A 19,386-nucleotide genomic window follows, 5' to 3' on the forward strand; every position below is an offset into this window, starting at 1 on the left:
ACTGTTGTTGAGAATGTAAATTGGCACAGCCACTACAGAACACAGGATAGAAGTTCCTCAAAAATTTTAAAACAGAACTACCAAATTATCCAGAAATTCCCCTTCTGGGTATTTATCCAAAGAAAATGAAGACACTAATTCAAAAAGTTATCTGCACCCCCATGTTCACTGCAGCATCATTTACAACAGCCAAGACATGGAGGTAACCTAAGTATTCACCAATGGATGAATGGATAAAGAAAAACTGTGTGTGTGTGCGCGCGTGCGCACGCGTGCATGTAATGGAATATTATTTTGCCATAAAAAGAATGAAATCCTGCCATTTGTGATAACATGGATGGACCCTGAGGGCATTATGCTAAGTGAAGTAAGTCAGACAGTGAGAGACATGCTGTGTGATATCACATATATGTGGAATCTTAAAACACACACAAACACACACACACACACACACACACACACACACACAAACACCAAGCTCATAGATACAGAGAACAAACTGGTGGTTGTCAGAGGTGGGAGGTGGGCAAAATGGATGAAGATTGTCAAAAGGTACAAACTTCCAGTTATAAGTCCTGAGGATGGTAACATACAACCTGGTGACTGTAGTTAATAAAACTTTATTGTGTATTTGAAAGTTGATAAAAGAGTAGACCTTAAAAGTTCTCACCATAAGAAAAAAAAAACTGTATTTGTGGTGATGGACTTACTGTGGTGATCATTTTACAGTATATACATATATCAAATCATGCATTGTATACCTGAAACTAATATATGTTATATGTCAATTATATCTCAATTTTGAAAAAGAAAGTGATGGAGGAAGATAAACTAGACATGGAGGATGCGGGGTGTGGTGGAGGCTTGCTTATAATGTCTTGCTTCTGCGTTCATTCATCTGTATACCAATGCTACCCTACCACTAGACAGTGAGTTCGCTGCCTGCCTCTCACACATTTATTTTAATATCCTCCAGTATCAGGCAGAACCTTAGAAACATGGTGGTACTCAATAAGTGTCTATTGAGTTGACTGAAACTGAATCCTAACTAACAGACTTGAAGTTAGCCATCTCCATCACTGGATTTTAAAGGTACTCATTAAAACAAATGAGGGCCTTTTCAAAGCCGACTAGGGAAAGGCAGCCACGATTAAAGCAGATATGAGAGAGATTATTTGATTATCTCTACGTAGCATGTGTGACAAATATCAGGATATTTTAGAATTAAACTGTTGAAAACATTACGTTGATAGTATTTTAAATCAATTAGCTTTTTAAAAATCAGCGTTTAAGTGTCAATAATACATGGCAAATACAAAAATAATGTGGTATGTGAAAACGTAAGAAAAGCCAAATTAACCTCCCACACGGGATTACTTCTTTGGTTGGAATTACGCTTTTCTTCTCTAGAATGGTTTTATATTAAGTAGATCCTTACTGCTTAGAGGCTTATTCTTCTTGAGGAGTTAAAGACTTGTGGCTTAACAAGCTTTATAACATAGTGCTTCTTAACTGCTTTTGTTTTTAAGCAGAAATCTTGGTTTGAATTTTTGTTTTTTTACATTTTTCCAGTAGAACCCCTACACGCGCTTTCACGATTGAAGGTCTTGTTGATCAAATTGACTTTTTCTGAAATTTCTAGTATATGTGTGTGTTTAATATTTTCTTGAGATATAATTCACATATCACCTAAATGACCCATTTAAGGAGTAACATGCAATTAGTTTTCAGTCCAATAGATATTTTGATTCTTTTCAATCAGAGGTAGCAGTAATACTGGCAGCTTGGCTAATTTCTCCCTTCTTTTGGCCTCGATTTTTTTTTTCCTCTGCAGTTTATATTTCCCAGGATTTGTCAGCACACTAAACCAAAGACTTTTAAGAATTGATCAATTGGCATCTGTGGCCAAGTAATTAAGGACTCAGGACTGGAAAGAACCAACGGATCCAGAGCCAGAATATACACTAGTAAAACTCTTTGCTACCTGTATTCACATATAATGAATAAGACGTAGTATAGAAGATAACGTCACACGCTACTGTACAGATGAAAGAAGTTAAATAAATGTTGGCTTCCTTTCTTCTCTTTCTGCATCCAATTCTACAAGGTAGAGCAAAAAGAGGTTATGAACAAAGTGCTTGAGATTTGAATGGGTCAAATAGACGTGCGTACCAAAGCACTCCTGGAAAGTCGTGAGGGAATCCAGCAAAGCTACTGAAGTAACGGAGTCTTCTGCCCAGAACTGACCTTGCTGACGGGCTGACCGCTCATTCCCCCGACCACTTGTTGCCCCCGGTACTACGCTATTCCCCCGTCTGCACAGCACATATTTTTCAGAGGGGAGAAATCTGAAAAGGGAATATAAAGGGAGGTCCTTCTCTTTACACCCAAGAAAGCTTTAAATAAATTACATTCTGAATTCACCAACTTACTTCAGAACTTTATTTTTTCACTCGTTCAAGTGAAAAAAATCTGCAAAGAATTTACATCAAGTTTTACACAGAGATTTAAAAAAAAAAAAGGCCAATAAAAAGGGGCCAGTAAAAGCAATGTTGGAAGCATTGTTTTATTCGCATGTTTTTATTTGCAGATTTTTTTTTTCCCGAAACATTTACAATAAATAACTTAAAATGAGAATGTTCTTGCTTCTAGAGAGGGATTCTTTTTTTTTTTTTTTTTTTATCTAAAGTGAATTTATCTTATGAAAATAGTCAGCTATTTAGTAGAAGAAGCAAAATGTTCTCTCCAGGGCAGCAACCTGTTTTTCTCGTAAGGAAGAGAACTTATTCCTACTTCATGCCTGCAAGTAAAAGAACTTTCTGTTGTCCAATACTGTTTCCTACAGGCAGAGCTTCCTGATGCAGGAGTGATGGAAAGAGCTAGATCAACAGCCCTCTGGCCAGATGCCTGGCACAGGGAATATTCTGCTTGTCAAATTAAGCTTTGCTTTTCAAATGGATAAATAGTTGTTTTTTTTTTTCCCCTGAGAGTGAATAGGAGTCGAAAGAGAGTGCTTTGGCTTCACTGAGAAATCCGCAAATATTTCTCAGAATTTGTTAGCACGGATGGCGCCAGCAAAACAGAATTAGACAGTCCTTTGGAAACTGGATAGTCTTACTGAACAGGCAATTTACATTGTTTCCTCTATCATCCCATCTGCCTTCCAGCGATAGTAAACTTTACTCCTGCAAAAACAGAGAGATCCCACAGGGAATGACATATATTGAACACGTCTGCTTCTGTTTTCGGTCTCTATTTTTCCAGGGTGAGCACTCAAGCAGGACTAAACGAAGAGGTGCATTCCTAGTTGACACAGAGGACATATTTTGTGTTTTCTGGTGCCAAAACACACCAAAGGATTAGGTGCTAGAATGGAAAATGAGTTTTCTCCATTTCCTGATTACTTTCACAGGCATTCTTATTATCTTTAACTTTCCTCTTGTAAAATACACACACACACACACACACACACACACACACACACGAGAAATTACTGGCTTCTCTATTAATACCTTATAATAAGCTTTATTTCTTGCTTTTCACAGGAAGAGATGACTGCATTAAGTGCTTGGAACTCACTGCTGCAGGACACGGGGAAGAACTGGAAATTGTGGGTAGGCTAAGCAGGGCAAGGATAAAATTAGCCTTCGAGCATATGACTACCAGGAAAGTTATTAACTTCCAGAATCAAGATATCATGGGCTGTCATCAGGGAGCAAATCAAGCAATAACTCTTTTTAAATGGACACAAGATAGAAAATGTGTCCTCTGCTCACAACTGGGGGATGGCAACCCAGCAGTTTTGTTTTTTCTTTTTTTATATTCCTGTAATCACTAAGCCTCACTTGCCAATACTAACATTTGAGTAATTACAAGGGAAGACTGGTGTAAATTCTAGCCTCCTGATAGCCTTGGAAAGCACAAATGACTGGATTTGCCAAGAAGGTTTGAGAAAATAGGACTCATTATAATCTATGGCGGATAAACCATCTCCACTCGGCAACACTGGTAATCCATGGCTGACAGGACCCTTGGGACTCTTGACTTTCCTGTGTCCCTATGTCTAGACAGATGTAAACAGCCTAGGGAGGCTGACCTTTTAAAGGCAGTATCACCAAGTCTGGGATAAAATAAAAATGATGAAGTCAACACTCATCTGCCTACCGGCTCTCAGTCAAACACTTTGCTTCGAAACCTATGGATCTCTACATTCTGTTACCAAAAAAATGTTTATAATGTACAATCTGATGACAAAGAGCAACAGGGAGATGACGGTGACTTACGCTAATCAGAGAGCTGAATGTTACCAAAGAGGCTGGGAGCCTGCAAGGCAAAAAACATAAACAGTGTTCTCAACTATCGCTCAAAAGCCATCTTCCAGATGTATAAAATTTCAAATGGGTTGCTGGCCACAATGTTTTTTTTTTCACTGTTATGCATATATCAATGTCATCAAAAGCAGTTATCTTCTAATACCAAGAGAGCAATTTAATAGTATGGAAAGTTTATAATATTTAGGTGCATGTTAATAATTAGAACAGTATGGAAAATTTATACTGTGGGTCATCTTTGACAAAGTATTTAATATTATTTATATACTTTATATTTATTTCTATACGTTTCTAACCGTTAACAGGTATGTAAGTGTCCTTAAATATATTCAGATCTTGAGGCTTTTACTCGGTAGTGGGTCTAGTGATGGGAAAAAATGAGATCCTTTGTTTGCCCTCGTTTGGAATTTAACAAGTTTGTGGAATATAAGCAGAAGTGTAAGCGTAAGCCAAACGCATTTAGTAATTTTAAAAATCCTTCCAAAACGGATGGATCCTAATTTCTTCAAAGTCTATAAGGGTCTCAGCGAGGAACTGATGAGTGGCCCTGAACAAGGAGTGAGTGAGTCTGATGACAAGAACAGCCGAAATGACTCTCAGAAGATGTGGCTTCCCCGGAGTCTGCCGTGAGCCACGCGGGTGACCTTGGCCAGTGCAATTAACAAACGCTTATCACGGATCACGGAAGACCTCATTCGCTGGAGGTAACAAAAGGATGAGCAAGATCCGGTTCCTGTCCAAGAGAAGTTTAAGAGCTAGAAGGGAAGATAAGACACACAATCGTGACTTACAGATGGCAGGAGATTAAGAGAAGCAGAAACCAAATCCAGTGAGAACTTAGACAAAGGAAAGGCTACTTTCTGCTTGAAGAGGAGAGTTTGAAGGAAGGCTTTATGGAAGAGTGACATCTGAAATGAGCCCAAAAAGCCCTAAAAGAAGGTCCCAAGATTCTGACAAGGAGTCCTAAAGATACAGGGCCTTTTAGAAGCAGTGGAAGAAAACACTGAAGTGTGGTAAGGTTAAGTTCATGGCTCTCAGGCTGAATTCAGGGTCCAGGTGTTTTCAGCCTGGACAAGAGCCTGTCGGGGCTCACTTAATCCCCAGAACTCCCTTCTGGGGAGGAAGCCACTGGCCTTCCTCATTCCATCATCTGACCAGCTCTGCAGGTGTTTGTGTCTGTGACACTTGCAGCAGGAATTCATGATTCTCCAGTTAAGAAGTCTAGACAGCACCTTCTAAGGAATGGGGAGAGCTGAGTCAGGAGGCACCAGGATCACAACTGTGCCTTGGAAAAAATAGAGTGAAGGAAAGAGGGCTGGTGGCCGAGAAGGAGGGCTAGTGGTGGAGAGGCAGTGCTCTGGGGAGGGCTGACAAGCACCTGTGTTAGGGCAGAGGGGAGGTGTGCATTTCAGAAGCAGGGCAGGACTTGATGGCTAACTGCACAATCTGGTGAGGGAGGAAGTGCAATCCATGGTCAATTTGAACTTGTCTGACTGCTTGAGTGTCTAGGTGAATGTTTATGCCACTAATGGAAAGAAAAAAAAAGAAAAGGAACAAACTTGATAAGGAGGATAATGTACTCAGCGAGGGATACTGTGAGTCTTAACAGCTGACAGGACATTGAAATAGGAAAATCTGGAGTAGTGGTTCTCAACCAGGCACAATTTTGTGCCTACCCTCCCATCACACACAGGGGGCATTTAGAAATGTCTGCAGACATTTAGGTTTGTCATCTCGGGGGAAGGGGAGCTATTATGAGAGCATCCAGTCAGTAAAGTCCAGGGATGCTGCTAAACATCCTAAAATGCACAGGACAATGCCCCACAAGAAAGAGTAATCCAACCAAAAATGTCAGCAGTTGCAGAAGCTGAGAAATCCTGGTCTAGAGGGAGTAGGCACTTCACATGTGGAATTTTAGGAAGCAGGATTGAACAGAGATGAGAACTTTTAGTCACTCACAATGCAGCGAGAGACATGGAAGAAAATTAACCACCGTTAGAGCATATAGAAGAGAAAGGCAAGCAGGTGGCTGATAAAATCCTGAGTAATATTACCTCATTGGCAAAATGAGTTCATGGGGGTGAGGTGATGTCACAAACCCTTTCATATTTGGAATGCAATGATAGGATGACAGTTCTCAGGAAGTGTGTACACAAGAAGATAGACAAGGATGAGGTGGTAAATCATGGAAAATCAGTTCAGCCATGAACATCCCCAAATCCTAAACACTGAAGACACATTCTAGGCTGCAGTGGGAAACACTGTATGTGGTCTAAGATTTTCATCTGCAAATGTGTTACAACTTGGTCCCAGAGTCACATGATTGTAACAAGAACATTCTTAAAAGCAGAAGAAGGAGGAGGAGGAAGAGGAAGAGGAGGAGGAACGGGAGGAAGAGGAGGAGGCAGGGGAAAAAAACAGAAGGAAAGAGGAAAGCAAAGGAAAACAGGAGAAAAGAGGTGGGAGGGAAGAAATGACAAGACAAGAAGAACAAGGGGAGGGGAGGGAAAGGAAAAGAAGGAAGGCGAAGGGAGGGAGCACTGTAGAAACATCCTCTAAAAGGCGGACAGAATGCTGGGTGAGGGCCGTTCTACGGAACAAGATCAGGCGCCATACTCAATAATTTCACAGGGCACTTATAGGGGAATACATTCCATGGAAAGAAAGTCTGCTTCTTGAACCGTATCATCACTGTTTTTCAAAGCTATGGTAACACAAAATGACCAAACAGGAACCAGTACTTGTACAATTCTCCAGTATTTAAATAAATAAATGTTGCCAGAACTCTGTTCCAGGGGGCTCAGCAGGTCTAGGGAAGGAAGCCGGAGCGAGACAGGAGATGGGGAGGTAGGGAGGCAATCCGAAAGGAAGGATCACACAAAGACGCATCATGGGCAACCTGGCAGCCTTGGACTGATGAGCAGAGGCCAAAAATCTTACAAGGAACAATGAGAAGATGGACCTTTCCCATTCAAATGGTTATGTAGTCCACAAAGAAGTCATACCTGGAAACAAAAGGCCACAGCAACAAACCAAAGAAGGCATCCCTGATAAGGGAAGTGTGAAGGTCGTGTGCACAGGGCAGGGGGCAGTATGATGTGCCACGGCCGGCCAGATTGTGAATTCCACCATTCCTGTCTCCACCATTAGCTAGCTCAGGGCTTCTCCTCCTAGCAGAATGTCTCTGAAACGTAGCTTCCTTTCTGATAAAACATGAGTGATAAGCTTCCCAGCGGTGCTGTGATGATGAAATAAGACCATCTATGTAAAGCACTCAGCACAGCGGCCGGTGCTGGACAGGGACTCTGGCAGTGCTAACTGCTCTTGAATAATGTCTGACTTCTGTCACTCTATGCAATGACTGAATAAGAAAGAACGGCAGGACTCACATTCCAAGTCAATCTAAATGGAATCCATTAAACACGGTAGTAGCATTTGAAAACTGAAATCTTCATCTTCTAAATAAGCAAGTAACTTTTATGAATTCATTAAAACTTGAAGTGGCCTTCAGAACTCTGGTCAAATTTCCTCATTTACTGATGGGAAAATTGGAAAAGGAAATGGAAAGGCTATTGTGGCTTGGAGGTACATGAGCCAAAAAAAAGATTTTAATTAAAGGGGAGTTACTCATCCTTTCTTCATACAATACAAGATGAAGGTGGAGTTAGAAAATTACAGTTCATAATTTTACAAATACACACATATACTTATTTTAGAAATAATAGAGCTAATCTGGGAAGATGTCTAACAAAGTTATCCTTCCCTTTCTGTGAACTCGACTACCTTACATCACCCGAATTCACCCACTTGTAAACATATCTGACAAAGTTCTCAGAAGCTTCATGAAGTATTGGATAAAAGAGCTTCAGGATTAAACTGGTTATTATCAAGGATGTTCTTCCCCCAGGCTACAGCCAGGTCACTCACCTGTCTAGGAGCAAGTTAGGAGCAAACAGGAGCTTCCCTGGGTGCTCCATGGAGCGCCAGACAAGACCAATCATGAGGATCTCTAGCCAGGCACATTCCAGCAGGTGGACCTGATCGTGGAGGGTCAAATCCACAAAGCCTGAAACGAGACAAAAATACACTTCTGACTTAAAATGAAAAGTCATTGCTGGTGAAATGAATGCAACCGGAGATTTGAACTGGGATGCTCTATTTTCCATTAGATGGAATAACATGAAATAGAAGTACACTTTATAGGAAAGTCAAGTAACTAATTTTTAAAATTTTTCATACAATTGTAAAGGTTACTTTCCACTTAAAATCATTACAAAATATTGGATATATTCCCCATGTTGTACAATATATCCTTGAGTCTCTCTTTCACCCAACAGTTTTTACCTCCCACTCCCTCATCTCTATATCGCCCCTCCCGCTGTCCCTCTCCCCATTGGTAGCCACTAGTTTGTTCTCTGTATCTGTGAGTCTGGTTTCTTTTTTGTTATATTCACTAGTTTGTTGTATTTTTTTACATACCACATGTAAGTGATATCATACAGTATTAGTCTTTCTGTGTCTGACCTATTACTTCACTTAGCATAGTGCCTTCCAAGTCCATCCGTATTGCTGCAAATGGCAAAATTCCATTCTTTTTTATGGCTGAGTAGTATACCAGTGTATAATATACACCACAAAATTTTATATATATATATTTATACCACATCTTCTTTATCCCTTCATCTGTTGATGGACATTTAGGTTATTTCTACATCTTGGCAATTATAAACAATGCTGCTGTGAACATTGGGGTGCTTGTATCTTTTTGAATTCGTGTTTTTGTTTTTTTTCAGATATATACCCAAGAGTGGTATATATCTGAAATGCTGGGTCATATTGTAGTCCTATTTTTAGTTTTTTGAGAAACCTCCACACTGTTTTCCACAGTGGCTGCACCAACTTATATTCCTACCAACAGTGTACAAGGGTTCCCTTTCCTCCACATCCTCGCCAACATTTGTTATTTGTGTTCTTTTTCATGATGGCCATTCTGACAGGTGTGAGATGATATCTCATTGTGGTTTTGATTTGCATTTCCCTGATTAGTAATGTTGAGCATCTATGCATGTGTCTGTTGGCCATCTGCATTCAAGTAACTATTTTTTAAACCTACTATATCAATGAACTTTAATCAACTTAAACATCTTAATGCCTTAGTGTCACATCTACAGAAATATACTAACTTACGGAACCCACTTAGCTTTCCATAAAGCTTTATACTTAAATAGTGTTAAAACTCATATGCTTTTTACTTTGACACTTTTAATAGCCTTATGTGATTATTATATTTCATTTCTGCTTCCGTTAAAGATATTTAGGTGCAAGAAATGTAACTTACCTGCCTTAAAACAAATAGGAATTGGAGCACGGGCAAGACCAAAGTCACTAAATGTCTACCTCTTTGCTTCATCACTAAGCTATGCCCCCTTTTTCCATATCGTGTAAAAGAAAGACTAATAAAATAGTATACGTAAATAAATTACTTGGGGGAAAATGAGTCAGATGAATAAAGGTGGCATTATGATCACTTCTGGTAACAAACACAAAAGTGTTTTTTATTTTTTGTTTATTGGAGAGAAAAGCTTTTTCCAATCATCACTGACAATATGGTGGATGCGCAAGAGTAGTGATAAGAAGGAGGAGGAGGAAGATGAGAAGGAGAAGAAGGGAAAGAAGAGGAAGATCAATTTATTGAGCCCTTACTATGGGTTAGAAGTAATACTAAGTACTTTCCATACAAATTTGTTTAAGTATTTATCACTACAATAATTCTCAGAGATAGAAACTGACAGGGATGTCATTTTCCAGATAAGGAAACAGGTGATCAGAGAGCTGATGTATTTGGTAAGGTCAGAGGTGGGAACATAATCTCCAGAACCTGTGCCCTTGACCACAATTGACACCACTCCTTATGAGCTGCAATTCATTATAGACTTTGGATGAACTGACTAAATAAACCCAAACCCACAAATTAAGATACACCAGGGTGACAGGGACATTGCATAAACAAGATGTCCATAAAGTTTCTTGCTTTCCAAATCAGCTCCCTGTCCTTCTGCCCTGAGGCATCCCATCCCATTTCCTTACCCTTTCTCTGCCCTCAACCCTTCGTTCCCTCTTATCCATGAGACTGGATCTAGGAATCCCATTTTTCTTTGTCCTCTTCTTTGTTTTCTCTCACTGATATCACACTTTTATTAGCTATCTATACTTGTATTTACTAAAAAGCCAAAACCTAAGTTTATTTTCCTTAAGCAGTAGTACTTATGGTTTCCCTATTGAATGTTTCTTCCTGGAGGTCTTGTTCAAAGAATTGGTTCAAACAATTAGCTCCCCATTTCCTAAATACTTAAGCACCATCTTCCAAGTAATCCCCACCACCAACAGCTGACGAGCCGTCAGAAAAGCCTAAGTTGAGAAAGACCTCAGGGTGTACGCCCCTCTAGCCACCATCCCATAAGCAAGCCTCGTCAATTCCATCTTTGAAGTAACGATAAAATCCTTTTTCTCCTTTCTATATTTCCACTGTTACTACATTAATTTAATTCCCAAGACACTCTCACCTTTTTGTCTGACTTCTTTAACTCAGCATAATTATTTTGGGACATCTATGTTGTTGCATGTATGAATAGTTGATTCTTTCCCTTGCTGAGTGGTATTCCGTTGGATGGATAGATCCCATAAATAAACACAACTTGCTTATCCTTCTGTTGGACATCGCATTTGTTTTCTTTGGGTTATCACAAATACAACTGCCATGGGCAATCTGTGTACATTTTTTTTGTATGGACATGTGCTTTCATTTCTCCTGGGTAAATATTTAAGCGTATTATGGCTGGACTATATGGTAAGTGTATGGTAGGCATATGTTTAACTTTTTAAGAAACTACTGAACCGTTTTCAGAAGTGATTGTTCTATTTTACATCCCCACCAGCAATAGATGAGAGCCCTGGTTGCTCCACATCCCCAGGCAATACTTGGTATGGTCAGTCTTTTTCATTTTAGACATTCTGTAGACATACAGAGGTATCACACTGGAGCTGTGATTTTAGTTTGCATTTCCCTAATGACTAATGATACTGAGCATCTTTTCATGTGCCTCTAACAGATCATTATCTTACACTATCACTATACTCATGTTAATTATGCATATATCTGTAAATCCTGCTAGACTATGTTAAGGAGAAAACACTAAAGGATGAAAAAACAGTGACTGGGTTTCATGACTCCTGGGGAGAAAAAGGAACTAGTTTCCCTACACACAGCAACTATTTACGTAGAGAGTGTGTTGGGTCGAAATGGACTGGGTTTGTTCAGGAAGAAGCACTGTCTGAGACAGCAAAAACAAACAAACAAACAAAAAAACAACAACAAAAAACCTTGTCTCTCTCAGTAGCCAAAATCTAATGGGAGCAACCAACTCCAGTGAGCAGTATTCAAAAGGAAAGCTCACGGGAAGTTTTAATTCCCTAAGATTTCACCCCAATCTTTTGGGTAAAGTTGCATAATAGCGATATAAACTTAGCTGATAAATCACACTTACTTTCAGAAATGTTAACATTCAAGAGTGAGGTGTCTTCTCTCTTCTCATGACATTCCTTGTTTGATGTGGGGGGGGATGTAATCATGTGATCATGTTGCCCTTGATGAAAGCTACACCATATCATTCAATACCCTCCACAAAGCTTGAAACAAAATGTCACAGGATGAGATTTAGGGGGTCTTTTGAGAGAGAACAGCAACCATGTAACCGAGCAGTTTTGAAAAACGGAAGAAGCACTTTCTGGTCGCAACCTTACATGTGAAACTGAATGAAATTTTTAATTCTTCACTTCAGAACTCCAGTGCTTCTTAAGTTTGACAGTTTTAGTGGTCTTTTGGGAGCCTCAGAAGCTCACCATAACCATTTGTACCACACAAGTCTGGTGATTACGAAATCTGTCTGAAGTATGTCTGTTAGTAATAGTTTTCAGTCTGAGTCCAGCAGAATTGCTAGGTCCTTCTGGTGAAATCATGTAGATCTCTCGAAAAGAAACAGTCTATTTAATTATCTTTCCCAGCTGTGCATATTGCCCACAGACAAGGGTTACTGAGTCTCTTGCAAAGTGTCCTCGGCAAGTTCCGGGGAGCGGGGTTGCAGGGCGTGTGCAAAGACTGCCCATTAACCTTCTCAATGAACGTAAGAGCTACCGGAGGAAGCTATTGGATGGCGGGTCTCCTTCCTTCCAGTATACTGAGCTCAGTATTGTTTTAACCACACAGGAGTTAAATGCTCTTCTGGTGTAGAATAAATGCCCTTTAATAGTCTCAATTCATAGCCAACGGAGAAAAACAAGGTGATACATCTTAAATGAAATTATACTGGGCCAACTCCTACAGACATCAAGTTTCAATCTTTTGGTTTGTTTTCCATATAAATGGGAAGACTACTCTAATATGCAGCTTCAGCTGAATTTACTATAATAACTCAGAGGCATTCAACAATGCCTTCTGAACACTTGAAAGTGTTGCCAGTACAGGAGCCAGCAGCATCTGTGGGACGTGAATGGACGCACCAGTGACAGATATTCTGACCGGTGACACGGTGAGAAGTGACTCACCTCCCATCACTTGGGGACTCTCATCTTGGTGACAGTGGCATGAGGTCTGTGGGGCTGTGGAATTCACACCCACGGGACAGAAGGCCTACCTTAAAAGTAGTAATAATAGTTTATTGAGACCAAGTGAAATCAGACGCAAGGAAATCTCATTTTATAAAATAAAATCTTAAAAGAAAGCAAACATGGGTCTTTTTCTCTGGTCTGTACTCACAGGTCTAGTGAATAGAGTGTCCAGAGATAGGATATAGTGGAAACAGATAGAAATGACTTAAGTCCCCTCCCCCGCTGCTGTGTGGTCAGGGAGCTGATGAAGCCGAAAGAGGCCACCTTCTGAACAACTCTCTGTACAGTTAAACAGCTCGTTATTTCCAGCCTCATCACCAAGTAAAGATATCCCTGCCTTCTTTCTTCATTAAAAGTGACTATTTTTCCTCCAAGATTTTTAACTGCTTTTTGACTGTGAAAGGAGCTCATGGCAGGTCTCCCCCCTCTCCCTTGGGCCTCATGAAATCCTAAACCCTCTTCCCCACTCTGAGCCTACCATACAAATTATTTAATTTGCCTTGGCACTCAGGGTGTGGCAACTCTCAGCAAAGGGTGCCGAGAGCCGGAGGCAAAATGAAGTAGAATGTGAATGCTTGTTAAGTTCTGCACAGCTGTGAAGCAAAAGATAAACCAGAGAAAAAAAAAAGTACGAGTGCTACAGTAAGTACACTTCTTATTTCCATGAGATGCAGTTTACAGAGACACAAAGCAAAGCAGAATCCCTGCGAAAGAAGAAAGCAACTTTTCCCTGGGGAGTGTTGTCTTAAATCCAGAAGCCAGGTGGTTGGTTCCCTTAATAAATCTACTGGAAAAAATATTAGTTTCCTGACCTTCAAAAAATTAATTATGTTCTCAGTCATATGATGACCCCAATGTTCTCCAAAATGTCAGTTATAAAATTGCCTGTTTCATTCTTTCTGTATTGCCTTAAGTCAATGAGGGAAGATTTAAACAAGTCACCTTTTTCCTCCTTGATGCCAAAGTAAAATAAGGTAAAAAAAAAAAGAAAAAAAAAGAAAAAGAATGTAATGGAACATGACATTGTATCACAAGACAACTACAAGCTGAATAAAACCTGGGATTTCTCAGAGGAAGCCTATAGAAGAAAGAATGTCAGAAGAACCTACATCCCAGTTCAAATGCTAAGCACATGTCATGTCTTCCATTTTGTAGTTTTTTTTTTTTTCTCCAGAAGACAATAAGTTTAATCTTGTACTTTGAACCATGTAACCCATGGCATAGGTGAATATGATCTTCCCACCTCCAGATAAAAGTTTTGGAGTCTCTTTTAGATGCAGAATCATGATAGAGAGCCATTAGAACTGGGCTGCCCATTCCATGACACTTTAAGATGTCTCCAATAACATGCAAGCATTGAAAAATTCTTTTCTATGTGTTTAACCCATTTAAATAAATAACATCATGCACCACTCTTACCAAATATGTACCACTGTTAGAAAATAAAATAAATGGTAATGGAGTTATCATTTGCTTAGACATCCCGAATCACACACAGTGTAAGAACGCAGACCTCTCACTGAGCCTGCCCCACACCACCATCGCTGTGTGTGCGCTGGTTCTCTTCTGCTCTAATAAAGGGAAGTGCGCACAGACCCTCTCTGGCACAGTACCACCTACCCAAAGTGCTTATGCCAGCACCATGCTAAATATCCACCTTGCCAATAGCAAGTGGATGCTTTCCTGAGGCTACAATATCCCTCATCCTCAGGTCCGATTATTAGGTATTTTCAAGTCACTTCCCAACATGGGACTTTTTGGAAGGTTCATTCCCCATCTCACCCCCACAATGGAATGAGGAGGACAGAAGTAATTAAAAGAGTATGAGCTGAAAAGTCAAGTAGACCTGGCTTGAAATTCTTCTGTGGCCCATGGCCAGTTAGTTAAGGTCTCTGAAAGCTCTTCCCATCTGTAAAATAATTACTTAGGGTTATTGCAAAAATTAAGAAGCTAGCAGATGTCCCAGAGTACCAGAGTCACAACTCAATGAACATTTGTTCTCTTCCCTACTCCATCCCAACAGGCTGGAATATCTGTCCAATAGAAGGAACACAACTTTTCCAAAGCACCAAGAGAAATGTTCTGTTTCAAAGTATTTTAGATCTAGGACTCCAAACTTAAATTGGGCACTTTGTGTTTGCCTAAGTCATGAAGTCGTGCTGTGTTTTCTGTTTAGTTTTTCTTTTTATTTATATATAAAAAATAACCTAATAAAAAGGATAAAAGACTTCCTGGACATCAAATGGCTCTTACAAAACAACATTTTTATGATTTAAAAGTGGAGGGAACAAAAGCATGTGGATTATATTTCTCCTAAAATACATATGCGAAAAAATGAAAAAAGGCACGTTTGGGGTTTTATTACACTCAAAGTATTTCAAGACGTTTAGCAAATCCAGAATGCAGTTGTCTTCACATCTCCGATATAAATGTGTGACCGATGGTTCTCTACTGAACTCAGAAGACCTCCACACTGTCTTTGCTGGTGCTTACTTGCAGAGAGAATGAATCATGTCCTGTGGTGACTACATGCCTTGGGGAATAAAAGTGGTGTTCTCAAGGCAATGCTAAGCAACAAAAACCAGTGGAAAGTGAAGAACTGAATGTGACAAATTTGATATTTTAAAAATATGTCACATGTAGCAGAGTTGACAGCCAAATTAATTCAGTCTAGAGGTTTTAAGGTAAACAAAGGTCTTGCCTTTTAAAATTAATGGTGCATACTTCAAACACCCCTTATTAAGATGACTATATGTTGAAAGAATTACAGACGATGAAAGCCATGTGATTTATATAAACTCACAAACTTTCCAGTCTTGACTCTGCAACCTGACAAGGGGGCCATGTTGTATCTGACACTACATAGTGAAGCCACTATGACATCATTACCAATTTCTTCAGAACAACTCAGCAGGGCTTAACACACCTTATCTGAGAATTATTTTTACATATACAGGTTCAAAAGTGGTGTTTCTATGGTACATCTAAAATAAAAACCAACAGTGTTGTTTGATTATTTTACTTCTTTCCTGTTTTTATCTAAATGAAAGAGAGCCAACAGAGAGCTTGCTTGGAAGGACCTGAGATACTTCCTGGATATCCCTCTTACAATGCACACATGAGGTATAAACTAAATGCAGAAGATTGTCTTTCCTCTGAAAAAAATCTTAGGTACACTGAGTAGGCTACTCACCAAGAAGAGATATCCAAAGACCAAACTGATTTCAAGTTTGCTCAACTGTTCCTTGGTTTTAAACCCTTTCCAAGAGCTACACTCGATGAACCGCACTTCTTATAACATTTCTTCGAAAAATTATTAGACTTAATCACAGAAGTGTATTCAGACTCTGCTTCAAAAATTTGCTAGTTTTTCCTTGCTTTGGACATCAGCCCACATTTATTGTCTTGTCATCCTATGTGTCTCTGGATATGCATCTGTGTGTGTGATCTGTTGTGGTTATATTTGATTCATCCACTAATATTTGACTATGTTTACACATTAAGGGATAGAACCAAAAAAAGAGTGTATAGAAATAAATTACCTCTGATAGGGAGGTTAATTGTAGAACTTCTCTGATTAGAAAACGAAAATGGAGCTATATTGTAAAAGCACCCCAAGACTTAAAGGTTAGAACATGCATTTTGTAGCATATGTAAAGTAATTATAATACAAGGGAGGAAATTATTCCTGACTTTAAATATGAACTTCATAAAAATATTTACCTTAATCTTTATTTAGTGACTTAGTTTAGCACACACCTTTAAAAGGCTAGACATGTATTTTCTTATTTTTCAAAAGGTTGGCTGTAACTCAATCCTGATTACAGCATGTGTGAACCTGTGAAACGCTGACTCTCTTTCTCTAAAAAATTATGTTCTCAGTTTATGAGAAAGTGTCATTGCATCTCTGGGGAAAGGGGTGGATGAAGGTATTGGACTGCCCACCCCCTCTCCCCCTCATGTAAGCTCATTTATGTGGCAAATTTCTCTCCAAATTTAGTAATAAGAAAAAGTTTTCTTCTCCTAAAGAATTGATGGGCTCCTTTTTTTGTTGGAAAATAAGAACAATGAAACTTACTCAGGACTGCGTGAAGCCCTACCAACAGGAAGCAGATATTAATATAATGTTCAAAAGCAGTAACAATTTTCCCTGTTTCCTGGGAAAATTATTGCCTGACTTCTACTTTTTCTGACCTCACTTTTGACTGTACTGTTGAATTACCAGGCACCTCATAGCAGACTTTGCAAAGTAGATAAAGGAAGAAATCATAAAACACGTATATCTGTTTTCACGCACACACGTAATTATCCTGTTTTTTTTTTTTTTTTTTTTCTTTAACAACAGGTAAGGGATGGGACGACAGATAAGGAGGTAGTTTGTCAGGAGAAAAGAATTAATCCCACAACTCTGACTCCAGAAGGAAAAATAAGTCAAGACTTTCAGATACGAGGATCATATTTGGGGATCAAAAAAAAAATGTCCCTCAGAGAAAACAAAGCAGATGGCAACTCTACCTTGTTACCAATCCCATCTGTATTACACTCGGAGCCTTGGTTTATGAAGAGACGGTTGTCATGACAATAAGCATTTGAGAAGAGTTCTGGAGAAGCTGATGGATTCAAGAGTGTCTCCTAGCTTCCCAATTTTTCAAACACACACACAAATCCCATCTCCCACCCCCATCCAGCAAATAAACAATTCTATTAATTCCTGTATTGGCTACCATTATTCTATAATGATATTACAGAATTTTGCACTCTCTCATGTCAAAATCCTCCTTGGGGGGACAGAACAGCTCTTTACTCTGATACAGCACAGCTTGAAAGTAAACTGCTTTTTGATTTTTATTCAGCAAAGGCAACTGTATTAACTCCAGCTTAATTTTTTTTTCCCCTTACCAGCTCAGAAAGAAATCAATTTCAGCTTAAATGAGAAAGGGGAAAAAAGTAGAAGAAATTATTTTCCAGTTTCTGAGAGTAGATGGCAAACTAAAGAAGGGAAAAAAATTAATAAACTATAAAGTAAAGTGCTTAAGACTGTCCTTTGACATTCTCGTCAAATGGACAGGAAGGCCATCACTGTGGAGCGATTCTGAATTCCCTAATATTAAGAGCACGGGCTGGCTGCGTTTAAAAGTCAACAAGCACTTGTACCTTGGAACAGACATTTTTTCTTGTCTACCTCGGAGTAGACCTACAGAAGCATTTCAAATACTATTGTCATCAGTCTGAGCTTTCCGGATAACTGCATGCTCCCGGTAAACACTACAAATGTCATCAACACAAAGACTGAGAGCGAAGCAGACAATCTCCTTTTTAGGACAAGTCCCCCAAACAAATGAAAAATGATCATTTCCTCCCACCTCCACCTGGCTCAAGTCCCTCAATGAAACCAAAATTGATGACGATCTTATAGTTTCAAGGAGTGTCTCCTCACACACACAATTTAAAAGCTGGGAGGGACACCTGTTGTTGCCAATGACCCAGGGACGTCCAGGTCTAGAAAGAATCAGGAGCAAAAAAAGAGGCTTATTCTCCTTTTGTTTTAGTTAAATTCGGAATGTTAAAATAAAGAGCTTTGCAAACCGAAATCATCAAGAGGTAAGAGTAAGGCTGAGTAGCAAACCACATCAACACTTCTGCTGAGAATTCAGAGGACAAGATACAGGGCCCATACAGGAAGGGGCAGGGCCACGAGTCCGGGGTCAGTGGAGGACTGAAGGTCTCGCAAGCACACGGGGGACTGATTTAGAAAAGGCTGCTCCCTCCCTTCCAGTCCTCCCACAGCTCCCCACTTCCCACATTCAGCCCCAGAGAGAAGCAACTAAAGGAAGGAGAAAGAACTATTTCAGCCTCTTCCACCCCAGATCTGACGCGAGGGAACACTGGCCTCGTATACACGTTGAGAGAGGCCGTAAGGAGATGAGAAGTCAGATACTATTTTCCTTTCATCCATGGTGGATCCTTTTATAAGCACAGCAGATCTTGCCAGGCTATTAAATAACCACTCTAAAAATAAAGTGGGTAGCTAGGGGAAGCTGAAAGAGAGATTCTCTAAATGCCAGTTATCTTCAAGGCAAGAACTGTTCCATTTTTTTAAATAGAGGTACTGGGGATTGAACCCAGGACCTCATGCAGGCTAAGCAGGTGCTCTCCGCTGAGCTATTACCACCCCACGAACTATTCCATTTTTTTTTTGGTAACTCAGCATGACCCATGGCTGGGTATTGGGTCCCACCAATAATGTAGGTCTGCTCTAACAAAGTACCACAAATTGGGAGGCTCAAAACAGAAAAGAGAATAGCTCTGGAAGCTGAAAGTCTGAAATCAAAGTGTCAGCAGGGCCACACTCTCTCTGACGACTCTAGGGTAGAATTTGCTCCATGCCTTT

At 39.7% G+C, this 19,386-nt stretch overlaps 1 protein-coding gene across 3 annotated transcripts in view; it reads right to left on the reverse strand.

Moving 5' to 3' along the window:
* The window catches only part of ESR1 (estrogen receptor 1), a 233,883-nt gene that overhangs the window by 55,957 nt on the left and 158,540 nt on the right, over positions 1 to 19,386 (reverse strand). For all 3 annotated transcript variants that reach the window (XM_031456560.2, XM_064486570.1, XM_064486571.1), the window contains one exon: positions 8,259 to 8,397. In XM_031456560.2, coding sequence (XP_031312420.2) covers positions 8,259 to 8,397 — 139 coding nt within the window. The remainder of the gene's footprint in view (positions 1 to 8,258; positions 8,398 to 19,386) is intronic.

The sequence above is a fragment of the Camelus dromedarius genome, chromosome 6, assembly GCF_036321535.1.
Source record: "Camelus dromedarius isolate mCamDro1 chromosome 6, mCamDro1.pat, whole genome shotgun sequence".
In the NCBI taxonomy this organism is placed as follows: Eukaryota; Metazoa; Chordata; class Mammalia; order Artiodactyla; family Camelidae; genus Camelus; species Camelus dromedarius.